This window comes from Xenopus laevis, chromosome 1L, assembly GCF_017654675.1.
Source record: "Xenopus laevis strain J_2021 chromosome 1L, Xenopus_laevis_v10.1, whole genome shotgun sequence".
In the NCBI taxonomy this organism is placed as follows: Eukaryota; Metazoa; Chordata; class Amphibia; order Anura; family Pipidae; genus Xenopus; species Xenopus laevis.
The window spans coordinates 11,980,012-12,007,947 of record NC_054371.1 but is presented as its reverse complement, the minus strand read 5'-3'; the positions used below and the strand labels follow the sequence as shown (position 1 = coordinate 12,007,947).

Below are 27,936 nucleotides of genomic sequence, written 5' to 3'. Positions count from 1 at the left end.
CCAAGTGCCTTTCTCTCCTTCAGTCTGACATGTCCTTCATTATGATTCATATTGGCTGGACCCCATTAAAAAGATGGTGTTCGTATAAGGCTCTGGTCCTCGTGGGGTGGTCCTTTATTTCATCGTGTTTTTAGAAACGTATTGAAAGCCATAGTAATGAATGTCTCCAATCTTTTGCTCTGCAGCAACAGTTTCCTAAAAAGTTTCCCTTCTCGGAATTTGTACCCAAAGTGTACTGTCAGATCAAGGAGTTCATCTACGCTTGCCTGAAGTTCTCCGAGGATTTGCACCTAAGGTAAAGGCTCCTTTCGATTATCCTGATACTTCACATGTCTGGTAAAGCCGGATGCCTCTTTGTCCTGTTTGGGACCGGAATGGGACTCTATCTGTAAACAAAGACATCTCCATGCGGTCTCCTCACGAAAAACCCCAGTCCAAAGGCTGTCAAAACTGGAATACTCAAAATAAGTGAAGGATATCCACAATCAATGAATGCAGTAGCAGGATAGTAGTAAAAAAATAAAAAGTATTTATTAGGACATGTATAGCCTAACGCTTTTCGTGCGAAATGGGCACTTGCTCGTAGGCTAATGGTCCCACCCCTGCATAGACTATGGTCATCACCCCTATAAAAAGTCTGTACAGGGGTGGGACCATTAGCCTATGAGTAAGTGCCCATTTTGCATGAAACGCGTTAGGCTATTCATGTCCTTATAAATACTTTATTTTATACTACTATCCTGCTACTTATTTCAGTATTCCAATTTGGAACCCTTTCTGACCGTGTTATTTGCAGCAGTGCTAGTCCCTCCACCACCCGCTTGATGGACCATACTAAATGTACGACATAAAGAGGGAGGGATGTCTTGTGTTCAACTGGTCTCATTCATCCACCTAAGCTCTTGCATTTCTCAATCTGAAGAGGATAAGGAGTGAAAAGGTCAGTGGAGCAGATTGACCTGCAGGCCCCCAGGTTTTCAATATTAATGTCTTTCCCAAGTGTAACCTGCACCCATCTGTCACCCTGCCCTGGGAGATAACAGCCCTTGTCCTTTTCATCCTTATAGGCGGCTGATGACAGATCAAAGGCACATCCACTAGGTAGTCTTACACAGCGCTGCTTGCAAACGTAGTCCTATTAGGCCCGGCTAAGGGTTGGTTTAGGCTAAATTCCAAATCACCTCTGTGTGTAGAGATTCAGCAAGAAATATCATTTAAACCCTGGCCAATATGGAGGTACTCATAAGAGCAGTTATTCAAGGTAGTGCATTGCAAGGATTGTGTCTTGCAAACCGGAGTGGAGGGGTGTCTCGCATTATAGTGTAAGGGGCTTTATGGTCCATATATAGACAATTGTTGGCCCAGAGGCTGAATAATCCGCTCAACGTGATTTGGCCCGCCATGTTAGTGGCAAATAAACAATCCGCTCGTTTAGCAACCAGGCCTAACGAGTAGGGTTTAAATTGTATGCCCAAGTATATAGTTCAGCCCTCCAGGTGCAGAAGATCATGTTATAAGATCAGGTGATGTATTATACTGGTGCTTATATAGTTAGGCCCATAAATCTTTGGACAGGGACAACCTTTTTTTAATTTTGGTTCTGTACATGACCACAATGAATTTTAAATGAAACAACTCAGTTGAACTGCAGACTTTCTGCTTTAATTCAGTGGTTTGAACAAAAAGATTGCATAAACATGTGAGGAACTAAAGCCTTTTTTTTAACACAATCACTTCATTTCAGGGGCTCAAAAGTAATTGGACAATTGACTCAAAGGCTATTTCATGGTCAGGTGGGGGCAATTCCCTCGTTATGTCATTATCAATGAAGCAGATAAAAGCCCTGGAGTTGATTTGGGGGGGGGGGTTGTATGTGGAACAGACAACATGAGGACAAAGGAGCTCTCCATGCAGGTGAAACAAGTCGTCCTTAAGCTGCAAAAACAGAAAAAAACATCCGAGAAATTGCTCCAATATAAGGAGTGGCACAATCTACAGTTTGGTACATCGTGAGAAAGAAAGAAATCACTGGTGAACTCAGCAACGCAAAAAGACCTGGACATCCACGGAAGACAACAGTGGTGGGTGATCTCAGAATCATTTCCATGGTGAAGAGAAAGCCCTTCACAAGAGCCAAACAAGTGAACAACAGTCTCCAGGAGGTAGAGTCTCCATATCCAAGTCTACCATAAAGAGAAGACGGCATGGAAGTAAATACAGAGGGTGCACTGCAAGGTACAAGCCACTCATAAGCACCAAGAATGGAAAGGCTACATTGGACTTTGCTAAAAAAACAACCTAAAAACCAGCACAGTTCTGGAAAAACATTCTTTGGACAGATGAAACCAAGATCAACCTCTGCCAGAATGATGGCAAGAAAAATGTATGGAGAAGGCATGGAACAGCTCATGATCTTTGATCCCCTGAAATGAAGTGATTGTGTTAAAAAAAGGCTTTAGTTCCTCACATTTTTATACAATCTTTTTGTTCAACCCACTGAATTAAAGTTGAAAGTCTGCAGTTCAACTGCATCTGAGTTTTTTTTAATTAAAATTCATTGTGGAAATGTACAAAACCAAAATTAGAAAAAAGTTGAAATTAGAAAAGGTTTATGGGCCTAACTGTAGGTAGGGTTGCCACCTTTTTTATAATGTTTTTCCGGCTGGTGGGGGGCGGGGACACAAAGGGGTGGGCCGTGATGTCAAAAGGGGCGGGCCGTGATGTCAAAAGGGGCGGGGCCACTCCACGGACACTAGAAGAAGTAAAAGAAAAGGTAAGTTGCAGGGGGATTGGGGGCAGGCCGAGGGCTCCTTTTAATCGTATTACAAATTTACCGTTTGCTACATTACCGGTAAATTTGTAATACTGGCCCCGGCCTTGGCAGGTATTTTACCGGCTAGGCCGGTAAAATACCGGCCGGGTGGCAACCCTAACTGTAGGTTCAGGTGCTGCATCATACTGGTGCTTAGTCTGACCCTGTGCATGCCCCCATCTTCCCCAATATAATAGAATGCTACTGAAAATTCTGAACAGTAACCTTTTCGACCCAACCGGTTTCACATCCAGTACAACAATGTGTAAAGTCTCATTTGGGTAATTGTACAGCAGATCAGGTACAGTAGCAATTCTCGTCTCTCCCTGTAGTTCCACTGAAGTGGACGACATGATCCGGAAGTCCACAAACCTGCTGCTCACTCGAACGCTAAGCAACTGTCTGCAGAATGTCATCAAGAGAAAGAATGTGGGACTTACAGAGGTAAGGGGCTCCTCCTACCCACAAGTATGACCTTCTTTGAGTCAGAAGCTGATGTTGAACTACAAATCCCAGTGGATCATGGTTCTACCCTATGGAACAGGCAGTTTCACTGTCAGTGGAGAGAATTCAGCCTCTCTCAGTGCAGAGGAAGGTGATGAACTTCTGTGCAGCCTGTGCTCTTGGACATTTCATTTCTTGGGTCGCAGCTTTCGACTGCTGATTCCTCTGATTCAAATATCCTCTCAGACCATTGTCTTTGGTTTCTTTCCATGCTATTTATTAGATGAGAAATATCACTTATCTGTGTGTGCTGCACTATATAGTGGCATACTCAGGTCTGGACCTGGAGTCAAAATAGGCCCTGGCAATCCAATACAGAGAGGCTCAATCAGCTCCTCACCAGCCCACTAAATAGTGACTGTGGCATCTTATGGCAGCTCCTCTGGTATTTGCCAGAACCCACAGATTGCCAATCAGAGCCTGGGTATACTCTATATACTTGCAGCACATGGGTTCAGAGAGCAGGGTTAAAGGAGATCTAAACCCAAGAAATGAATGTGGCTAAAAATGGCTTATTTTATATAGTTGAACCTATTGCACGAGGCTAAAGTTTCAGCTTGTCAATAGCAGCAATGATCCAGGACTTCAAACTTGTCACAGGGGGTCACCATCTTGGAAAGTGTCTGTGACACTCACATGCTCAGTGGGCTCTGATTGGCTGTTGAGAAGCTAAGCTTAGGGCTCGTCACTAATTATCCAGCAGAAAATGAGCTTCCCTGGCTGTAATATAAGCTGATGCTACAGGTTTGCTGATTATTCAATTCTGATGCTAATTGCACTGGTTTCTGTGCTGCCATGTAGTAATTATGTGTATTAATTACTAATCAGCCTTATATTGTGACATTTCTATTCTATGTGTACTGTATATTGTGAGTGGGTCCCTAAGCTCAGTAAGTGACAGCAGCACAGAGCATGTGCAGTGAATCAGCAGAAAAGAAGATGGGGAGCTACTGGGGCATCTTTGGAGACACAGATCTTTACTGCTAAAGGGCTGTGGTTGCCTTGGGCTGGTACAGAAGCACAAAACATCATGTACAACATTTCTACCTACTTCTTTAGTTAGGCTTTAGTTCTCCTTTAAGATTGTTCTGTTTCAGATGATGGATTTCCCACAGTGAAAGCTGTGTTAGTGAAACACTGCAAGACATATTCAAAACATCCTGCTGAGCGTTTGCCAACACAACAAGCAAAGTGTGTGACAGATACGGGTCAGCTCTCGGCCATGAACTTTAGTCACTAAGGAAAGTGCGATCTTAATTCTGCCCACGCAGCCACATCTAAACGCCACGCACGCTAGCTGCAATGATATTTGGGGAAAGATAGCGTGAGAGGGGCTGAGGAAGCCTTCTGTGTTTGTTCTGCAGTCAGGCGGCCACCTAGAATTCTTGGTATAGGTCTATAGGAGGAGACGGCCCTGCATGAACGCTCAGATGCTCCGCTGGAATCTTATAGAATCCGACTTTTGGAAGCTCCGCCGCATGTTTGTTGAGTGCAGTCCCTGGGCAAACGAGCTGCATAGCTGGAAATGCATTTTTACACATAAAAGAGAAAGCAGAACAATGGGGGATTTAATTGGCCATTGAAGAGACGTGGGTGTCCCAGCTTAAAAAAAAAGGGGTGGGTGAAGGTGATTGTGATTAAAGTTGTATTGGGGCCCCCTCCTTGACCTGTTGCAGGGACTATATAAAGGGCCAATATATGTAAATATATCAATATTTCTTTCTCAGCTGATGCTTCTGGGAAAAAGGGGCTTTCTTTCTCTTTATATGTTTGACTTGTGGCCCCAAAGGCAGAGAGTCACAGTCAGCTAAAGCCGGGCCATAAATGTACAGATTATTAGGCTATATCGATCATCCGTTACTATCTTCCAACCTGCAACTAACCATTCAGATTAAAATAAAGTAGGAAAGAGAACAAATCACGCAACGCTCGGTCCATGAACTGACAGACAGCAATGGTAGGAAAGTTATGTCCGACAAATATTAGGGACAGTTTCCATTTGATATCATCAGGCAATATATTATCGATAGCCGATATAAATCTTTTAACTTGTCCGATCAACTGAACGGCCGATCTCCATGGCACGAAAAATGTCCACACACGGTCCGAAAATCTTCGTTTTGTACAATTGTATCATTTCATCTATGGCCAGCTGTTCAGTAGCAACTCCCTGGATGGTCTGGGGTCATTTATAAACACTGGGCACATATGCACCTGGGCAGTAACCAATCACGTGTTTGCTTGCATTGCTCTGTCTGCAGCTAATTACTCATTGGTTGCTATAGGTTTCTTTCCTATATATATATATATATGCCAGTAGCTACGTATGTACATCATTTCTTTTATAGATGGACCTTTTTATGTAGAATTCCTGTAGAAACCATTTTTGTTTATTCCACTGTGTGCAGACCTCTCTGTGATCTTTATTGCCATCCTCTCCTCGTAGCTTGTACAGATCATCATCAACACCACCCACCTGGAGGTCTCCTGTAAGTACCTGGAGGAGTTTATCACCAATATTACCGGCGTGCTGCCCGATACCGTACATACAACCAAACTCTACGGCCTGACCACATTCAAGGTCAGTTAACCCTCTGTGCTGAAATAATTCTGTGCCCCTATTTCACATGTTTGGCCTGCTCCCATTGGCCAGTTCCACTCTACTGCTCAACATGTTAGCTCCTACTATACCTTTATATAGCACACCAGGCAGACTTTGGATTTTAAAGAGGAACTATTGCGAAAATGAACATTTAATATAACCTTCTGAAGTAAGAAACTTTGTAAATACAATCAATTAAATATTCTGCATTGTTTCTGAAATAATCAAGTTTATATTCACTATTCCTCTCAAAGCATCTGTTTCTCTTCATTCTCTCTTCATGCAGCAGTTGGGTGTCAGATATTCATTGACAGTTAGATCCAATAAATCTTATAGGGGGGCTCCTTTCCTAGCTGATGTATTAGAGCTCACTCAAACAACTGATTCCAGAAAAAACAAAATCTAACAAAGTAACTGCCTTTTGCACAAATTCTGCATGTAGAGAGACATGATGTCTGGTGAGTTTAATAGAGTGAGCTCTAATACATCTTATAGGCAAAAGGAGCCCCCCTATAAGATATATTGGATCTAACTGTCAATGAATATCTGACACCCAACTGCTGCATGAAGAGAGAATGAAGAGAAACAGATGCTGAGAGAGGAATAGTGAAGATAAACTTGATTATTTCTGAAACGGTACAGAATATTTAATTGATTAGCTAAAGCTAATATTAAATTTTCTTTTTCGCAATAGTTCCCCTTTAAGCTGCCCACAACCTATTTCAGAGAGACATAGCCCTGGCTTGTATTAGCTTATCATGGACTAAAGAGGCCATACACAAGTCAATAAAAGCTGCCGACTTCCAGAACCAACTGCCAACGTCTGTCCTTCCAGAATAAATCGGCAACTTATTGCCCAGGGAATATGACTAAAGCCTCCGGGCCTCTATTTCCACCATCCCCAGCTCAGTAATTGCTGGTAGAACCTTGGAATGTGAGCGGCTTTCTGGGCACAGCTGCTGACACTCGTGTGTATTTCCATATTGTGTTGAAGCTGTGATGCAGTCTAACCTGCTTTACTGTTCTGTTGCTTGTTATTGCCCTGAAATAATTGCACGCGGTTGTCATGCTGCTTTGCACAAGTATTGGGTGTATTTTGAAAGCAGTGTCTAGGCACGGAGCAAATGTTTTGCTAGGTACAATTAGCTAAAAATAACAAGTATTACAGTGCATTGTGGGCTAGTTCAACTTTCACACCGTTCCCTCTTTAGAAACCTTCTATAAATTTTAAATACAGATACTGATGGCAGAAACAGTTCCCCCCATATAGTCAGCCGGTAAATGGGAAATGATTGGCTTAAATTCCTCTTCCTATCCATTGTTACCACTGCTCATTAACTGACACCTAACTAGGGGTTGCTGACCCAAGCAGCCAATGAAGACATCGCTCAGCCTATATAATGCAGCTGCTACTGGCAGGACCGAAAAGGTTCTTGATAAATCTCTTACACAAGATTGATGTGGGGTTCAAGTAAGATCTGCTCCTTCAGCAGCATTGCCTGTAGTCTATAAAATGTACCCTAGGAAGGTAGTGATTTCAATATGGCGCCCCCAGTTCTGCCCATCTTCAAGCAGACGGTTCTCTCTTGTTTCTAAATTTTATCCGTGTCCACCAGCCCTGCCCATGTGGTACCTAACGCCGACTTGTTCTGTTACTGTAGGACGCTCGCCAGGCTGCAGAAGAAGAGATCTACACCAACTTGAACCAGAAGATCGACCAGTTCCTGCAGCTGGCCGATTACGACTGGCTGGTGTCCGACCCCAGCACGCAGGCCAGCGACTACCTTGTAGACCTTGTTGCCTTCCTAAACAGCACCTTTGCCGTCTTCACCCACTTACCAGTAAGTGACCTGTCCGTCTCATCCTGGCCGGTTACCGGAAGAATAATGTTCTGTATATATTGCTGTTGCTGATTGGGTTGTGGAGTGGGGTTCATATATATTTAAAATTAATTTGAGTGAGGGCCTGTTATCCTGGACCATGTTTACAACGAAGAGCAGAATTAATTCATTGTTTTACATGAATTGGCATCATTCTTACACTTAATGGCACAAACAGAGAAACCCCTGGCCCTCTGTTCCTGGAAATGGGAATTATCAGCACCCTATCTCCAAGAGCAGAAATTATATCTGATAAGGATCCTTATCCATCTTGTGAGTTGGAAGATGCCAGGACCCCTTCCCTCCAACTGCCGTATGTAATGAACCTACATTTCTGCCCCCAGGCTACTTCAGATTCCCACTCCAGAATGCCGGTGAGTAGGTCCGTGTACTGCCTGTATATCTTGCCAGTGTTCGGCACCTGGAGACCTAAGAACTAAAGGTCACTCTGTAATGAGGATGGGGGATATTCTAGCACGAGTGAGCTTGCTACTAAAAGCAGAGCCGTTTTTGGTCTGTGTTGGATGCATGCTTTATAAAAAAAATAACATTTTTTTAACCAACAGCCTAAAATTAGTTTTTTATTTGCATGAAGTGTGTGGTTTGTTCTTGTTAGGGGTTGTTTATGTTTTAATTGAAGCCCTTTGGCTAAATAAGTTTTAAAAAAGGTTTGAAGCAACATTCTCCATTTCACACCACCATGACTGCACTTATTTTAGTATTGGCCGTCCTACAGATAGACTTGTTTCTTTATCAACCAGTCATTGGCTGCAGATATATATATGCATATGTGGCTTTCTTTTTGAGTTGGTAATATTTTAGATGTTCAAGTTTTTTCTTAAATAAGATACTCTTCGAGTTTCGAGTTAATTCGAGGTAAATAAAAAAACCTCTATAGCTCGACCTTTGATAAATCTGCCCTTTAATGTTATTTATCTAACACTTACCTAGTTGTGCGCACTCCATGTGGTATAGGCCGATGGGTTCCATTTTTTGTGCTTTAATGGGGTTATGTAATAAAATACACTGTTTGCTGAGTTGCAGTAACCTATAGCAACCAATCAGCAGTAAGCATTTACAAAATGTATCTCAGCTTGTTATTACTTGAATGGAATTCTCCACACCCACCTTAACCCATAGCTTATCAACCTAGGCCTGACCTGGCCAAAGGTGACAAGGGACTTGAATGCTCAAACAAGACCCGATGATGTCAAAATGGGGCCGGGCTCTATAGATATGCCTTTAACAATAAAGAGAAGAGTAGGGCACCCATTACAGTGCACAAATAAGAGGAATATGTGTTGTGGTCAGCCATCTTTATCCACACCCAGATCCTAAGTATTTACCATCTGACCTGCAGGTTGTCAGCCAAAGAGTGCATCTCTAGTCCTCCACCTGAGTGGTGACACTCAAAATGCATCAGTTGTTTTTTTAAGGTGGGGTGAACTGGATGGATTCAACCCTATCTTTGGCAGTTGCCCAAACACAACATGTTCACTGTTCAATGTGGTTATCAGACAACAAGATCCTATCCTTTACTCACAGAACCACCATCTTCTAGTTCTTCCCGAGCATTGGGTGGAGATCTAAAGCATGAGATCTTGGTATCCTCTCTAGGCAGATTTCATACTTCTCTAACTGAATCGGGTTAAGGGAGCACAAAACTAGCTAATCCCAATAAATCTTGATTACCAGTGGTTTTCAGCTTGCTGACATTGACTGGTCTCCTGTTTAAAAGCAAGCATCTTATTCGTTTCTATTGGTTACTGCTCTGGGCCAACTTTTATTACATATGGGGGTAAGAGTACAACCAAAGATAAATCTTATAAATACCGGTAAAGTCCAAAACTGGATGGTGGATTTAGTGCATCTCCAATAAAGCCTTCCCTTTCTCTCAGTCTGCAATTTCCCCCTTCTTTTATTTCCCAACACGTCCATGCTTGTCATCCACCGCCAAAAGTTTAATACATAGAGGAAGAGTAAGTGGCCTTCAGTTTAAGAAATGTCAGGAAGGAAGGGGGGTGCTAATTAACTGTTTCTCTGTTATTGTTGTCAACAAATCCGAAATAATATAATATTCAGTAATGATCCCATGGAGAGCTCTTAGGGACTGGTGAAGGCCTGCAGGAAATGGTCATTAACTGATAATGAATAGAAGCTAAGTGGATCTGGATGAGAAGGAATCTAAATGTGCACCGATACATTCCTTCCAGCTTTAACCTGTTATGTTTTTGGCCAAATACATTTAATAAGCTGTCTTTATACATCCTTTTTGTTCTTGTAGATGCCTAACAAAGGCATCCCCTTCCCTTTGGTGGTACATTATCTAGTGGATCTACTTATATAGTTGTTTATGTCTGTTCCAAGTGTAATCTTCTGCTACGATGTGCCGCTGCTTCAATTTGGACCCGTTGCAGTTGGCACTTTGCCATTTCATGGGTTGACTTTGACATTTCATTGGCACTTCTCAGTCGGGCCTTTAGGGCTCTTGTTGAGACCCAATAACAAAGCCACCATTTCAGGTTTGTTACTTAGTCAAGTAAAAATAAAACAAACATTGGCGTATAATTTGTGGCCCTTGTATATTTTTGTATAGAGAGCCCAGGGCAGGCAGTACTGGAGGGCATTATTTAAGCACAAGGCTTTGTTTATAAATGGAGCGTCTGGATGTTGACAACGGCAGAATGAAGAGAAACGGCCGTCATTACCAACACCCCATGGCGTCTTTCTCCCACTTATTTCCGTCACAACTCGCTTCCTGCAATGCACTTGATGTGTAACACGTGTGTCGCTTCCCATGTACAGACTTAACGTATAGGCTGGTGCCTAGAGATAAAAAACTGCCATACTCTGATTATCACAGCTTCTGAAGACATCGAAGGGATTTTAATGGGCCGCAGACTTAAGCTGGCCATAGACGATCAGACTTTCCCATCTCCCAACCCTTCACTAACCATTCAGATCAAAGTCTTACCATTCCGATCAAATAAAGTAGAAAAGAACAGATCAGCCGATGTTCTGCCCTGGACAGCAATCGTACGATATTTATGTCTGACAAAGCTGGTTTCCCTCTGAAAATCGTACGATCGGCAATACATGCAGAGATATTAGCACGGTCCGAAAATAGTTCGAATCCACGATTCATACGATCGGATTGTTGCGTCTATTGCCAGCTTTACTTGTACATCATAATTGTGATGAAATGTGAAATAATTGACCCTCTCTATGAAACCAATTGAACAACTTTGATCTGTTGCTGGGGATATGTTTCATTCACTACAGTTATGGGGTCAGTTATCCAGAAAACTCAGAATTACTGGAAGGCCATATGCCATAGACTCCATTTTAATAGAATAATTCAATGTAAAGTTTTTTTAACTTTTTCCTCTGTAATAATAAGACAGTATCGTGTACTTGAGCCCAGCTAAGATATAATGAATCCTTATTGGATACAGAACAATTCTATTGGGGTTCATTAATGTTTAAATGATTCCTTAGTACCTGAAAAACCAAAGGTCCTGACCATTCTGGATAACAAATCCTATACCTGCACTTTCAAGTCATAGGATTGTCTCTGTGTATAGGTGTAATTAGTTGTTCCTAACAGAATCACAAAATATTGCTTAAAGGCTCTCAACGTATGGGGCATATTCTCTGTGGCCAAAGAAGCACCCAAATGTATCTCTCCAGCTTATTACTTGAATGGAATTCTCCACACCCACCTTGATAAGAATAGCTTATCAACCTAGGCCTGACCCGGCCAAAGTTGAGAAGGGACTTGACAGCTCAAACAAGACCTGATGATGTCAAAATGGGTCCGAGCTCTATAGTTATGCCTTTAACAATAAAGAGAAGAGTAGGGCACCCATTACAGTGCCTAAATAACTGGAATATGCGTTGCGGTCAGCCGTCTTTATCCACACCCAAACCCTACGTATTTACCATCTGACCTGCAGGTTGTCAGCCAAAGAGTGCATCTCTAGTCCTCCACCTGAGTGGTGGCACCCAAAATGCATCAGCCTGGTGGGGTCAACTGAATGGTTTCAACCCTGTCTTTGGCAGTTGCCCAAACACAACATGTTCACTGTTCAATGTGGTTATCAGACTACAAGATCCTATCCCTTACTCACAGGACAACCATCTTCTAGTTCTAGTTCTGGGTATAGATCTAAAGCATGAGATCTTGGTATCGACTCCTCTCTAGGCAGATTTCATACTTCTCTAACTGAATTTGGTTAAGGGAGCACAAAACTAGCCAAGCCCAATAAATCTTGATTACCAGGGGTTTTCAGTTTGCTGATTAATGAGTGTTTTGTTGAAGTCAAAGAGCTTTTTAATGAGGTCTTTGATAGCGGATTTCTTATGAACAATGCTGCTCTTTCTTTGCCTATTGCTCTTAATTGATGACAGATTTCACTTGTTAAGCACCCACAAATATAAAAATAAGGAAGCAAAAAAATCAGTAACTCCATAACCAGACCAACCACAATCCTGGTTATCACCTCTTTTGGTTCGGAGGTGATTCCAGCCTGCCAGACACTGGAAAGGCCGCTCGTGCAACGGCGAGTCCAGAAACTGCAATTAGGCCCCTGCAAGGAGTATTCCCGGGGGTGCAGAGAGTTAATCAAAGCTGAGTAATTATAGGTACTTCTTATACGATCCATTTTGCACAGGAAAGCATTAGGTTTCAGCCGCTCGTAGGACTAATTTCAGCATTGCGTAGAAAAGAAAACAGCATTCAAGGAATAATGGCATTTGGGTAAATGAATGAAAACAATATCATTTGTTAAATGTCTGCCTGGGGGTTGGGAAGGGGATGTTAAACCTCTTAACTGGCTTGACAGCAAGATTTTCTGCTTGCACAATGCCAGTCAGATGCCCCCTTCCCAATCTCTCCCATACTTCAGGATGGAACATATTTCAGCAGTTGGGTCTTTTAGAAATGGGACAAGTTCCTGGCAAATATTATGATCATGGGCTCACTTTAAAACAACCTTTAAAAGTCCATTCTGTATAATATTTGGGGCTTTATTAGGCATCCATACAAGCCGGTGAGTTCATGAAGAAGTTAACGGGAGTTGTGCATAATTCAAGCTGTTGTTCTATTCAAATTTTTAAAATGAATTCATTGAAATAATGTGATTTTCTTTTGTCCAGTTCTCATGTTTTTTTTTATGCAATCGGGTTTTCGATGTTCAAGTTTTTTAATACACAAGCATAGTCGATATTTTCAGGTAGAGTTTCCCCTTTAAATGTTTCTCGTTCAGTTACCTACAGAGAAATGGAAGTTTAGGGCAATGGACAGTTTCACCTTCCTCGTGAGGGACAAACCTTCTGACGTGCCGGACTTCTTTCATTGCCAATGGGTATAGCCCTTCTCAGGGAATCTCAGTAGCCATTAAGGTCTCTCTTTTGGACTTAAGGAGCATGGATCAACATTTGGAATGCTGGTTTTAGATGGCAACAGGAAATGTTGACTAATAAAAGAATTAACTGAAATGGATGCATTTTATTGTCCCCTTAAAGCAACACCAAGTGGTGTTGCCTCTGCTTGTGGGCAAGGAGGTGTATAATGATGGGCTTTCTCTTTTCTTTTCCAGGGGAAAGTGGCCCAGACTGCCTGCATGTCGGCCTGCAAGCACCTCTCCACTTCTCTAACGCAGCTGCTGCTAGAGGCAGAAGTCAAACAGATCACCATGGGTGCCCTTCAGCAATTCAACCAGGACGTCAAGGAGTGTGAACGTAAGAACCCCTGCCATTATCACATAATACCTGTCTTTATAAGGAGCCCTACATCTGAAAATTCAGTTGGTTAGGAGGTGTACCACAGTGTACAGTATGTATAACCTGGTTATAATTTATATCCTGGAGCAAAGGTCAGATCCTAATTGGGGCCCATTTTGACCAGTCAACAGGCTGATGCAGGCCTCCACCAACAGGATTTTTTTACCTCTGAAATAGATATGACTAATACCCGGCCAGATATCAGTTGGGAGGCTGTAGGTGTCTGCCAAGAAGCTGCCTCCTATGATAATCATGTTGAAAACCCCTATTGCAACAGCTCCTGTAGCCGGCAACTCTATATATAACTTATCATATGTGTTCTATAATCTTGGTGTAGTATCTTAATGTCATATTTGTGATGATGGAATCAATTGGTACCTGCAATTGTTTGTGGAGTCTCTAACCATCCTGCAAAAAATACAGGAAAAAATGTTTCATTACGGGGCATGTTGGGATGAGAACAAAGCACTAGTAATGGGAAGCCAGAGTTGAATGTTGGCTGTTGGAGAATGCTGGGATGTGTAGTCCACAACAGCTGGAGGTGTATACGTGGACATCAGCCTGGCTGCTCACTAGAGGCACAATACAAGGCTGCTCCCCTCTCAGACGGTGCATAACAGGTGCCGTTGACCTGCTCAGCAGTAGCCGTGACCTTTCCCGCCCAGCCAAGGCCTTTGGTGCCACCCTAATCACCAGGATGAAGATGGATGCGAGGGCTGAAGACTGCCAATTCATCACTGTCAGACCCTTGTACGTGAGCAGTGAATAGAGAGTGAAGATAAAATGCCTGAGCCTTTTCCTTTGGGAACTGATTCTTTGTTGTCTGCCAGCTTCTGTCTTGTAATCTACTTGTTTAAAGATTTACAGACTTGCTGCCCCGCTGGGGGTGGAGAGGGCAGGGGAAGGCAGTCTGCCCTGTGGCGTTCAAAGGCATCCCTGCCCCAATGGCAAATATGTCCTCTTGTCAACAACTCTGAACCCATGGGCCTTTCCAAAGAAGAATCTTCCATATGCATCTAATTGCTTCTTTAGCCCTGGCCTCTCCTTTCTCCAACCTAATTTATCAACAGAAATTATACTCTTTAGGGATCCATCTTGCAGTTGAACTGTTTTCTAATGTGTCTTACATTAACCAACCAAATGTATCCTACTGTGCGTCTGATTGTTTCACATAAGGGCTATATGGAGCAATAAACTGTATAATAATGGCATTAAGTCCCTTTGTCAGAGTGCACAGTATGTGGGTATAACTTATTATGTGCCCAGAACATGCCTTCTCCATATATTTATATTTAGTTCAGATGCAGTGAGAAATATAGTGTCTTTGGGTGGCTTAGAGCCACACTTTGTCGGGTGTAAGTGAACTCTGTGTAGTGCCCCTTACATTTTTCTAAAGAAAAGCCCTTATTTACACTTTTCTGCTTATTTAAACATATATTTACATCCCTGGAAATCTGCCCAATTTCAATGGACACCGTATGAAGTATGAATTCCCTTGCTGTCCCATGGGGTACCCCATTTCTTATATTGGTTCCCTTTCAAAGGGTGAAGCACATCACTGCCCTATATAATTCATTTGCGCCTCTTTTCTTTCCAGCAAACATCTCTGTCTCCAGTTTTTGAACCATTTCTATAGGAAAATAGTTTCAGAGCTATTTATTGGGCAAAAGCAAGTTTGTTGTTTCTGGGATGCTTTGGGGTATTGGCCATTACTAATGGTATCTGCCATGTACTCTCTTTTTCTAATTCCACAGAATGGACCAAAAGATTGTAGCCATTTCCTCCCTTAAAACCATCCTTGTTATAGTCCCGCTACCTTAAACCCCAAGATTCTACAAATCCATGTAGACTTTTTTGGTTGGCAAGTATTGGACAAAAGTACAGGGTTGAGGTGATGGAAGCTGTGGTACTTCAAACCTTCCCAGTAAAACACATTGGTTGAAGTAGTGAAAGTACGTGCTTGAATGTTTCAGATATTTTCCTCTGTATTTAAAAGGATGTGTGTATATTGCTATTATCTGAACCCAACAGCCTTTCAATCATCTCATCGATCCATTGAAATTCCCCATATCCCATCGCTAATACCCTGTGCAGAATGATTGATATTGGCTTCATAAATGGTTTTCACCACCACATGTAATAGGTTATGGTAGAAGGTAGGCAAGAAGGACCTCAAAGACCCATGTATGACGTGGTTCAGAGGATTGAAGCCATGTTAAATACCCATTGTAATTAAATGATCTGTGCCACTTGAAGTTAGATATCAATATCTTGCTTTTCCAGGGAAGACGTTATCCTTTCCCCATAAGCTTGTTGTTCCAAACGCCAGTTTTATGAATATTAGTAATTTGAAGGTCAGCTGATGTGATCAAATTCTATTTTGCCATGTAGGTTGGTGTCCTATAGACTGTACTTAAAGTTTGGCAACTCCCTTTGATAGAAATCATATTGTATATGTGGTCCAAACCAAAGCATGTTGACTTCCTGGAATGCAGCTTGCAAGTTCTCCAGTTCTCTTGTCAACTCTTGGGGCTCTCTGTGTTGCCAGCTACGTAAGAGCGTTCCCCCATGAGCACTCTGCAAATAGTCCTGTACAATGAGTTCACTCATTCGGGTGATGATGTTAGCAACCAATAGCGTGAGACTGTGCTCATCATTGTCTTCTGTCTTCACCGCTTGGAGCTGATGGAATCGGTCAAAGAAACTCTTGAAGACTTTAATAAGTGTCTTCAAGGAGGCAATAAAATAACATGAAGTTCAAGGCGTAGGGATGAAAGGCCCTTTGCTGGTTTAGAGCTGTCTGAGCGTGTTTTCATCGCATGTGAGCCTTATAAAAAGTGAAACAATGCCACGCCGCATAGGATATTCTTCTAAGCACATCACACTGTACTTTAGGTATAAAGTCTGCCTTTCATGACCGATGGTGAATGAGTTTCGCTTGGGATAATATTACAGAGGAGACCATGTAATCATATTATAAAGAGTCCCACTCGCTTCCTCAATGACTAGCTTTCTCTCCAAGGCCTGCAAAGAAAGGACCATAACAGATAATGGAAATATGTGGGAAGGGGACAATTACCAATCCGTCAGAGAATTATTTATTATTGATAAACACTTAGGCCATGAGGTGACAGCCGTGAAATCGGCGATCTGAAATATACAAAGCTTTCGGAACTGAAAGAAACTTTCACAGCAGAAGATTTTATTGTATAAAGATGGGAAGAGAAAAAAAAGGGGGCAAACCACTTTTTTTTGTCCTCTGCTTTATCCCCCCTCTCGACAATGCCACCCCCACCTCCAGCCATTTCCCTTCTTCTTTTTTTGCTTAGTTGTTTGTCCATTGACCAAACAAATACTATGAAGCTCAGAGCGGCCCATGGGAATAGATTTTAGGTTGAGTTAGTACAGTTTCCTTGCTGTCAGGACGGTGGAATTAATGGTGTTTTGATGACACGAATTTTGAAGGGCAGACAAAGAGCATGGAGGCAAAGAGACATGACTCCTTAGAAGCTCGTTCCTCCTCTCCCCTAGCCTCCCTTGTCCTTGCTGTCATCCGTCTGCCAATCTTCCTGTCCATGGTTATTTAAAGGCGCTTTTCATGGCCTTTTCTTTCCCACAGGGTTTGCCAGATCCGGACCAGTGCCTGGGTTCCAAGGGGACACGCTGCAGTTGGCCTTCATCGACTTAAGACAAGTAAGCCTTTGTGTTTTTGTTTTTAGTTTCTCTTTTAAGATGTGTGACTGAAGGCCCATGAGGTCTTAAGGAGAGAGGAGAAGACGAGAAGAAAGGGAGGGGGATTGGAGGATGGGGTGAAAACAGAACTCAAAGGATTAAATGCCACAGACCTATGTTTCTTTCTCCTTTCAAGACTGTCAGGTCAGTTCCCTCGCTTGTGAAGTGATGGGCGTGATGTGAAGGTGATGCCGTAGGTTCCCCCCTTTCTCAATCCATGACCTCTGTGTTGTGTAACGTACACATGACTTTTAGCAGGGCACTGGATAATTCTGCAAGCTTTTGAGCCTAAAACAGTGAGCGAGCGCGGGCATTGCTGTTGAAGCGGCGCTTGTACTGAAAGATGGTGAGGGGGGTTGCCAGCTCTCCAGGAGAGCCTTGGATAGTGAGCTTGTCTGCTGAGCTTTCACAGCAACGAGCTATTGATGCAAAGGAACCACTTGGATGGGACACCACAAGAAATTATAATGGCAGTGGGGAAAGAGTGAGGGTGTACTCAATGGCTGTGATACAAAGTGAGCACCAGGGCCTCCATTTGTATAGAAGGCTTTACTATACCAAACATTGGTAGCAATTATAAAGGAAACCTCTTGATTGGCGTTGAATCTTAATATTCTGTACGACAGTAGTATTGAACCTGTATCCCTATGAACAAACCTCCCGGAATCTGATGCCAGTAACTGACGGCTCCAGGGCAGTCAAGGGAAAAGCAGACCTGAATGGCATCGGGGTTATTCATCAACAGTTGAATTTTAGAGTTTTTTTATACCTTGAATGAAATCACAACTTAAATGGTTTCTTGTTTAAGAAAAAACTTGAATGGGAAAAATTCAAATCAGGGAGTTCGGAGTCAACCCCGAAAACTCAAAATTGATCGAGCAAAAAAAAAAAAAAAAACCTCAAATTTGTCGAGCTTTTCGGCAAATGCCTCTGAAAAAAAAACTTCAATATCATGAAGGCTGTTAACATCTTCATATGGTTCAAGGGACCACTGCCATTGACTCCTACATGACGTCAGCAGGTTTTAGATGTTGTTTTTTTGGATTCGAGCTAATTCTAGGGTCAGGGTATAATAAAGTTCGATTTTTTTTTTAACCTGAAAAATTGATTTTTGACCAAAAAAATAACCTTGAAAATGTAAATCTTCATGGAAAACTCAATCCGTAATAAATCTGCCCCTTAAGGTGGCCATACACGGGCAGATAAAGCTGGCGATATTGGACCAATTTGACAGCTTATCTGCCCGTGTATGGGGGCTTCCGACGGATCTTCCCGATCGATATCTGGCCACGATATCGATCGGGAAGGTTTGATTTTTAACCGTCCAACCCGTCGGAGCCCCTTGGCGTATCGTAATTCGATCGCTCGGCCATGTGGCCGAACGTTCGAATTACCACCAATATAGCCATGCCGTTAGTGGCATATCGGGGAAAGCTTCCCAAGCCTTAAGCCAGCTGTTCCAAAACTGTGGTGCTGGTCCCCCTGGGACTATTAAACTCATGTTCTGTAACTTTGCTTGGTGCCATGGGGCCTCCCAACATAAGGTAAGTCATTCAGAACCTGGACAGTGAAGATAGTGGAACTGCAAAGTATCTAAAAGTTAACATGAAGGCAAATGACCCCTTTAATTGGCTATTTTCTGCTCAGTAGTGGAACAGGCCCCTCTACACAGGGAATGAACCGTCTTACAAACAGTTTATTGAAACTCTGCAACTCGTAGCTTGTAACGTAGCAGCTGAGAGCCATCAGGCCACGTAATGAACTCATTTATTATATATCATTTATTTTCATTTGTTTCCCAAACCCGCTAAATCATACGCAGCCTAAGAGCTTTACGTTCATGCGTTCACCGGGCAATAATAAACAATCGGGTGACATGCCCATCTCACAATTCCACAAAAAGGCATTAAAATAAAATATCCAGTGCAGGAAACCAATTAGAATTGAATGATCAAAGGCTGCAATGTTCTCATTGGCTAAATATGAATTGTTTATATATGGGTTTGGCCATCAGTCTTTCTTTGTGACTGTTATGGAGCAGCTTTCTAATTTATGCCGGCAGGCTCACTGAGCTGGAGTGTAATATGGAATCAACCTCTTTGCTTTGGTTTAGCTACCAAAATATGAACATTTAAAGACAGTGGTGCTGCAACTTCCCACCCGAGAGTTAATGCAGGGGAAAAATAAGAACCACATATAGAAATAGAAGCATATAAAAGGTATGCTATTGGACCGGACGATGGATTTATATAGATATATATGTCTCTATTAATGTATATTGATAGCTATACTGCATCTTTTTATTATTAGCAGGCACTGCACTTGAAGTAAGCTTGTAGCCCTATGCCAGTTCCCCCCTTGCTTCTACTTCATGAATTACATGCCAAGTAAAGCATTTTAAGAAAATCCTGTACTTAAGAACTGCCACACTTTTGTCAGTAGGGTCTTACAGGGTCTGGAGGGTCCTACCTGCATGACCGTCATAATAAGGAACAGCATTATTTTACTACTGACATTATCAAAAGTACAGGCAGCCAATTAGGAGTTAGACATTGTTTTAGTGAGGAAGAAGTAGGAGGTTTTTTAACTACAACTTCTTAATTTCATTCTAATGAAGTATTATAAATTCTACAGCTACAGCAGCTCACTGTTTCCACCACTAGTCCATGGATTGAGCTTGATATTATCGAGCACGCTTCAGCCCACCTTGACTTGTCTCCACAAGAACGCTGAACTATACTCCTCTATAGGTCATCACTGGAGACCATCCGAACCCAACAGGTCTGAGTGAGTTTAGCTAGGATGGCAGCAGTAATGTCCGACAGGAGCCTCCTTATTCGTCCAGCTCTTCAGTAGTGCAACTACATGAGATAAGTTCTCATGGGGTGCAGAGACCTTTCACCTGTTCATCCTGTTGCCTAATTAGGTTGTTGTTGCTGAATGTCAAAAAGGTTGGAGCCAGCCATATCACTCATTTGGAACAAGAGATGAAATTGTATATAAACATAAAAATACCCACCCCCAAAAAAGTATTAGGGGCTGTGCTGGATTTCTTATTTGATCAATCAAGCCTTGGCCAACTTTATTTTGATTGGTGCGTCATGCTGTATGTTTATTCTTGACTGATAACTGCTTTGCTATGGATTCTTGAAGGTTGGTTTCCTTCAGCTTTATGCTACCTTGGACACGTGACCCTTCTGCTTACGTAGCGTCTGTCTCAAATCTAGCTTTTTGACTATTTCTACTAATTGAGAGAGCCCCCACTCTCCATTCCACAAGGCTACCCTTTGCACTTCAGAACTGACGTGAGCATTCTGTGTTCCCAGGGGGTTCCTGCGGTGGCTTAATCCTCACTATTGAGTCCAGTCAGGAAATATTAACTTTTAGCCAAAGCAGTCCCCCCACAGGAGCTAGGCCGATGAAAGACGGGACAGAAATGTGCCGACAGCAGACAACTTTCTGTTTAGCTGCTTTTTTATGAGCAGAACTTTGTTGTATCCCTATGGCAGAGAGTGAGAAGAGGAGGAGAGGTGCTGAATTGGGGTACTGTCATCGCTTTTGCCGAGAAGATGGATGGGGTTGGATGGAAAGTGTGAATGAATCGGGAGTCATTGACTGATGCCTCTGTCTTATTAAGGCAACCTTTTTTATGTGTCTCACAGTAAACAACAAACAGAACCAGTGCTTTGTATCTGCTGCCATGATGATGCAGTACCTCTTGTTTCCAGGACCTTTTTTCCCCCAAGAAAGCATTCAGGAACTTCCTGATTCTCCTGCCGGCATGGAGATCATTATCCCCTCTTGCATCGATGATCCGGCCTGTGAGCTCGCAATTCACACTGGAACAGCTGTCAGCGGATAATAGATTGGCATTGGGAAGAGTGATGGGAGGGCAATCTGTCATGCAGTGACACAGAAGGGCCAAAGACTTGCGATTCATTAATTCGCAGTTGGGAAGCTCAACTTTGGCAAATGCAATTTCTAGCCCCACCGCCTTTTTTATTTGTTGCATTGAAAAGACTCAAGTCGCTGAAGTCAGCTATTTCTTACAGGCGCCCCAGAGCTGCCATTTTGCCAATATTTTCCTTGAAAGGCGCAGTTTAACGGATGAGAAAGGTTGTCCTAGCAGCGGAGCTAGCAGGATTCTGCTTTTCGGTTGATACGATAGCTATGTTTATACCTGAAAGTCAAGTCTTAGAAGTCATGGATCCTCTGTCTGAGGCTGAGTGGTATAGTTTGTGTGCTGGTGGATAAATATCTTCTCTTAAACTACCAATGTTTGAAGCTTATATACAATGAGCCTCTTAACGGAAAGCTCACTGGTCCCTGCCTCTTAGCCAAGTGTCCTAGTAAACCTATGGAAGATCGTGTGCCCAAGAGATTCCTGTAGACTGCTTAAATCTTGTAGCTGCCTTCAGAAGTTTGACATTCTCCAGAGTCCAGGTCTTTACAGCAAGGTGGCACTGTGTTTCCTTCCACCTAAATGTCAGCTGATTGTTTGGCTGAGACATTATTTTCGATGTGTATGTCTTATTGCAAGGCATTGACAGTCATTGTTAAAAGGGTAAATATGCCTGCAAGTTTCCTGGCAGCTTTGCCATTGTCAAAAGTAAGCCGTATGTAAGCCGTGCTTTTGAATCGACAGACAAAATGTTTGGTTTATGTCGGTTTATGTCAATAATTCAATTATGCATTGTATATAGTGTACGACCTGGATGTAGCCAGTCCAGATTAGCTGCCTTGAATCTGATCTAGCCTCCAGCTAACTGGATTTTATTAGAACCGCCATGTTGCAGTTGCTCACATACATAGGATAATGCAATCATTAGACTTTGTGTATGCCATTTAATAGTGTTCAGAATTAAATGGAGCAATTAAACAAGTTTATAGCCATGTATACACTGCCGAAGGACTGGTCAAACAACCAAAATGTCCAACCATACTGAGAGTTGAGGGAAGAGCTCCTACCAAAGAATGTTCTGCCAACAGTTTGGACCAGTTTGATCAAATGAACCAAAACAGTTATACTGAGCTGGATGAAATGTTGTTTGGGTAGAGCACACTGATATGGATGTTGCACAAATGTTTAAACTCAAGGCCCTAATGCTTATGGCCATCTGCAATGCCCCGCTCCTGCCAGGGGAGATCATCTCCAAACCACATTTCCCATTTTAAGAGGTATAAGATGATATGTTAATATAGGCAAGTGATGAGGGCACTTTAGGTTTTAGCCAGTGGAGCACAGGACATTTTTGTCTCCGTACTTCTAAAGGGGTAAAAGCTATTGTCTCCAATTGCTTCCATTATGGTTGATGTAGTTCTTTTTCAGAGCATGGAGACAGTCTGCTCCCACCTCAAGTAATGTAGAGTTGCAGTTAATAGTCTGAGTGCAGATTGCTTTTTTGGCTTTGACTGCAGTCCGCACGATCTGATCTGAAAGTCTGGAATTTGTTCTGAACCTCCACTCTAGCACATGGCACTGACTGCATTGTGTGTCCACCTGGGATCGGCCTAAAAAAGAGAATATTGTAGTGCCATTTTACTCTGAGCTTTAATGAACCTTAATAGGTCAATAAAAGCCTAGTGCATGCCCATAGAGAGTCCGGAAACCTGAGCAGAGCGGGTCCTGTTGAAGAGTGTAATTAGGGCTAAATTGCAGCTGCTAAGTGCTGTTTTCAGATAAACTTTCTTGGGTCTGGGAATGTATTCTCCTGTGGTTTTTTTCTCTTAATGGGTTAATCGTCTTATTGCAGCAACACCTCTCAAGCATGACAGTCAGAATAGACCCTGGGCTTGGCTCTCTCTCTCTGATCAGGGCAAGGCGTGCTGCTGTTTGGTTCAGGGTCTCCCACAGGTGCTCTAGGGTTGGGCCTGTACATTCCTTCTCTTGTGGCCACTCAGCACTTTAGAAAGGCTTAAAATCAATACTCTCGCTCTTTTGTTAAAGGTTAGTGTCCCACTTTGTCTTTTCTCAACCAGAGCAGAACATTTGGAGGGAATCTTCTCCGAGAATATTTTACAGCAAGTTGCATTTATCTTCATATTTGCATAATTCAAGTGTTCGTCATTCCCTCTCTCTGCATTCCATGTTTTTATATGGATCAGTAGGCTGTGTCCTATATTGTATTTCATTGGTTGCACTTGTGTGTCTTGTTTGACCTCAGTGTGATGCCTGATGTCATCTGTTGATGGACAGGCCCCTCTTGGGTTCCACAATATCTCTCAGGATCCAACCTTTCTTGCTTCTTGTACTTTCTTTGGGATTCAATTAACTTACCCTCTCCAGTGTCTGGGTGATGAAAAATTCACAAGACAACAGGCCGCAGCAGCTTGAAAGATGACTGCATTCCCCCAGACTTGCTCCATTGGATTGGGTTACAAGCTCCAAGCAGCCATGTCTTCTGTTCATTTTCCCACGTGTGCTCCAGCTCAGACTGAGTGTCTTAGTGTCTACTGAGGTTCCATGTGGATCAGATATACATCCGACCCTTCTACAGGGTTCACAGCACCAACAAAAGGACACTTGGTTTAGTCTAGAAGAACAATTTTAACCATTCTGTAATTTGTGTGTGTTCAACTTACTGCTAGGGTCACGTAAAATCAGGCGGTGAGTTTTCCCATGTGGGCTTTGCTCTAATGTTGGGTGATCGGATGCACATGTTGTATCCAGATATTAAGAACTTATAGTATAATATTTTTAACAAAGATCTGCAGTTGGGTAGTTTGGAGTAGCTAAGACCCATTTAATGTTGAAAAACAGAACACGTGGAGCCTAATGTATCACAAGGACCCTCCCAATGTTGCCGTCCTGTAGCATTTCATAGGTTACTCTACAATGCAGCCATATTGGATTGGTTTCTGAAGGATATAGATTAGGACTAGACTACTGAGGCTGCTTGACCCATCAAAAGGCATCTACTATAGCATTGCACTTTGGTGAGTTTGAATTATGATTGGCACCCGGCCATGGGCCACTGTGAAGACTTAATGAGCTTGCAAAAATAGTTGAGAGAATTATGGACACCTAAGAAAAAAGCTCCACCCTCTTATCGTGTTATCACAAGAAGGCACATGCTGTTTTGTACTCGGTTATTTGTTGTCTTTCATATCAGCCCATGACCTGTTCCTTTGTTCAACGCTGATTACTGGGTTACTCTGGGTTAAAGAACACTCTTGAACAGCGTGTGGCATATTAGCACCTTGAGGGATTCTGTAGCATGTTATTGCCTTTACTATGTCAGATGAGGGTTAGGTTTTTGATTGTACTTCAAAAATTTTAGAAATGACATTTTTTAAATTTTCACCACTAGGCCATTGACACTAGTGATGTACAGCTTGTAAGCGTGCCTTATATTCAGTGTGTTGGTGTCTCTGCCAGTGAGGTGAAGGTTTGGGTACCGTAGACTTCTTGTAGCCAAGAGAGAGTAATTATGTCAAGTCTTCAAAGGATTGAGTTGGTAGAGATGTATATTGGTGTGGGTACATGAAATATTTATTAGACTCAAAGGGAATCAACATGGCACCTCCTCCCATATGTATAAATACAAATATACGAAGAAGGAATGTGCTGGGCACATAAACTATACCCTCATACTGTACTGTCTAAGGGAACCAATATGGCACCTCCTCCCATTTGTATAAATACAAATATACAGAGAAGGAATGTTCTGGGCACACAAGCTATACCCTCATACTGTACTGTCTAAGGGAATCAATATGGCACCTCCTCCCATATGTATAAATACAAATATACAGAGAAGGAATGTTCTGGGCACACAATAAGCTATACCCTCATACTGTACTGTCTAAGGGAATCAATATGGCACCTCCTCCTCCCATATGTATAAATACAAATATACAGAGAAGGAATGTTCTGGGCACACAATAAGCTATACCCTCATACTGTACTGTCTAAGGGAATCAATATGGCACCTCCCTCCCATATGTATAAATACAAATATACAGAGAAGGAATGTTCTGGGCACAAAATAAGCTATACCCTCATACTGTACTGTCTAAGGGAATCAATATGGCACCTCCCTCCCATATGTATAAATACAAATATACAGAGAAGGAATGTTCTGGGCACAAAATAAGCTATACCCTCATACTGTACTGTCTAAGGGAATCAATAGGGCACCTCCTCCTCCCATATGTATATATATATATATAAATATACAGAGAAGGAATGTTTTGTGTTCATAATTATATATATCAAGCTGGCCAGTAGAGAGATACATTGAACATAAGTGCAGTTTATGCAGTGGGTATAATTATACTTTAAATGAAGATGTTGGTTATCTCTACTCATATTTTGCACCCTTGTTTCTCATCATGTCCAGAGCAAAGAGGAACTAAATAAGGGCAGATAAGAATGGAGGGAAGAGGCAGACAGGCCTTTGTCAGGGGAGATTCATGCTTTATGGAAGCCGTTGTTCTTAGATGATGAGACCTCAGGGAGATCTTCCTGTAAGGGGCTTCCTGGGCCAGACTGCGAGCCTACGTTGTACAAAACAATATGACTGATGGTACCTACAGGCATCCGGAGCACTGGATTCTCAGTAGCACTCGGGGTGAGGGCAGATCGCAGATATTTATCTCCAGAAGCCTTAAATCTAATATTGCTCTGTGAACTTCTAACCCCTTTCTTTATCTAAAGGCTATTGAACTATTACCAAATACAGGCAGGTCGGAAAGTCAGAGTGAATATGAATGGTATAATTTGCCTTGAGTATGTAATTTTAGCACCATTGAGACACTGGCATATTTAGTAGGGTCAGTGCCTCTAGCATGGGTGGAATCATGACAGACTGGAAGATGAATAGATAAAATAAAAAAAGTTAAGTAATAATAAAAATCTTTGCCGACAATGCCCCACAGGCCATTCAGCTGAAGGTGCTTAGTTCTCCTTTAATTCTCCATTCTACTAATTGTCATCTCGGCTTGCTTGGCTTTGCACTTGTGCTCTAGGATCTCCACCTATTTGCCGTGGGTAACCTAATCCCTCTGCATATTTGTTGACCCCCTTGTGGGCGGGGCTGTGTAGATTGCGGCGTGGCTTCCCGAGAGGTTCATTTTACAGCAATGTCAGCCTAGGGCCAAATGACTCGAGTAGCTCGAGAAAAAAAAGAAAAAAACAGTTTTACCAACAATGTTCCAGTGTCATTTTATTCCCTCCTTCTGGATTTGGAAATAGGTATGCAAAAGAAATAAATAAAAATCAAAAGGATTCCATTTAGTGAGATTTCTTATAAAATGTGACAAGTCGAAATTATTTTCTGTCCTGGAAAACTGGGGAAGTGATTTCACTTAACTGTAAAATGCCAAGATTCGGGGTGCAAGGGCTCTAGCCATTGATTTGAAAGGCAAACTCCTGCCACCAATAGCCAATGAGTGACAGGCATTTCTCCGCTGATGAAATATAATGGTAGTGCAAACTACTGGTGGGCCTTCAAGGGATGCTGCCAGGCCATAGTATGCCCTTTTATGCACTTACGTACTAGTGGGGGTATAAATAGTGGTATTGGCTATGGGTGCATCTACTCTTGAGAGGGGATGCCGACAAACCATCCTACGATCCAGTCATCAACAGCAATCCATACATGAGCCAACTCATCTGCTCCGGGCTAGAGGCTGAATGTTGGGCCTGCCCTCCCATCGTTGAAGGACTATAGCTGTGTGTCGATGCAACTCTATCTCTGTGGGACTCTCTAGGCTCCCATTATGAACTGGTTGTTGGCCCAGGGGACAGATGTTCATTGCTAGACCTCTGCACAGTGCCTTGCCTTCAGTACAACCCTTATTATTGATAACACGTGTATTTGTATATGAGCAAAAGCCATTGTTACTGCCGGCTCTTGCCTGTGGTGCAGGTATCTCCTTGCCCAAAGCCCCTTTCTCTCTTAATGGACCCACGTGGCTTCTAATTTTTGGGTGTGGGCTGAGCATCTCTGAACTCTCTGTGGCCCCTTTCTGCTCCACTGCCAGAAGACTTCCTCCCGGCAAGCCTGAAATTAAACTGGTTGGGTCACGGGGAGTTGAGTGGAGCAGGCAATCGGCGTGTTTGCGTTCAGAGTTATAATTAACCTGCTCCGAGGTGTTACCCTGAACTCTCCGTGTCTCTCTGACACCCTGGCTGAACCTGAACGGATACAAACCAAACAGGTGCAGTCAGTAGGAGTGGCGGAACTAATTGCCATTCAGGGAGCAGATTACAAGCGAAGCGTGTTTAACCTCTGCTCTGCTTGCTGCTCCCGCGTCCTTCCAGTGCCCAACAGGTTCCTGTTACACTCCCGTACCTGAGCCGCTGTGCTGCTTGATTGCTGACATTCACGTCTCCATATCAACTGTGCAAGGGGTCCTTTAAAGCTCCTAAATTAAATGAGAGGTTTAGTCTTGTCGGGTGGGGTTCATTAGTGATTATGGTACAGCACCATTAAATCATTTAGTGGCTTGAAAATGATTATTAGGTCAGCTTCGCTCTCTACCCAGGCATAATGCAGTGCACACTTGGGGTAACTCAATGTGTTGTAAAATGTTTTTCAGTGCTAAAAGGTTACACTCAATCTAGCTTGGTGTTTACTTATAGCACATACCTGTGGCATGCTTGGAAAACCATGATC

General features: G+C 42.6%; 1 protein-coding gene across 5 annotated transcripts in view; it reads left to right on the top strand.

Moving 5' to 3' along the window:
• exoc6b.L (exocyst complex component 6B L homeolog) overlaps positions 1–27,936 on the top strand; it is a 158,435-nt gene that overhangs the window by 76,079 nt on the left and 54,420 nt on the right. For 3 of the 5 annotated variants that reach the window (XM_041587002.1, XM_041586987.1, XM_041586985.1), the window contains exons 15-21: positions 186–295; positions 3,145–3,256; positions 5,763–5,897; positions 7,580–7,759; positions 8,143–8,172; positions 13,399–13,540; positions 17,202–17,275. In XM_041587002.1, the coding sequence (XP_041442936.1) occupies positions 186–295; positions 3,145–3,256; positions 5,763–5,897; positions 7,580–7,759; positions 8,143–8,172; positions 13,399–13,540; positions 17,202–17,275 (783 nt within the window). The remainder of the gene's footprint in view (positions 1–185; positions 296–3,144; positions 3,257–5,762; positions 5,898–7,579; positions 7,760–8,142; positions 8,173–13,398; positions 13,541–17,201; positions 17,276–27,936) is intronic. The other 2 variants (XM_041586988.1, XM_041586992.1) reach the window with 1 other exon arrangement.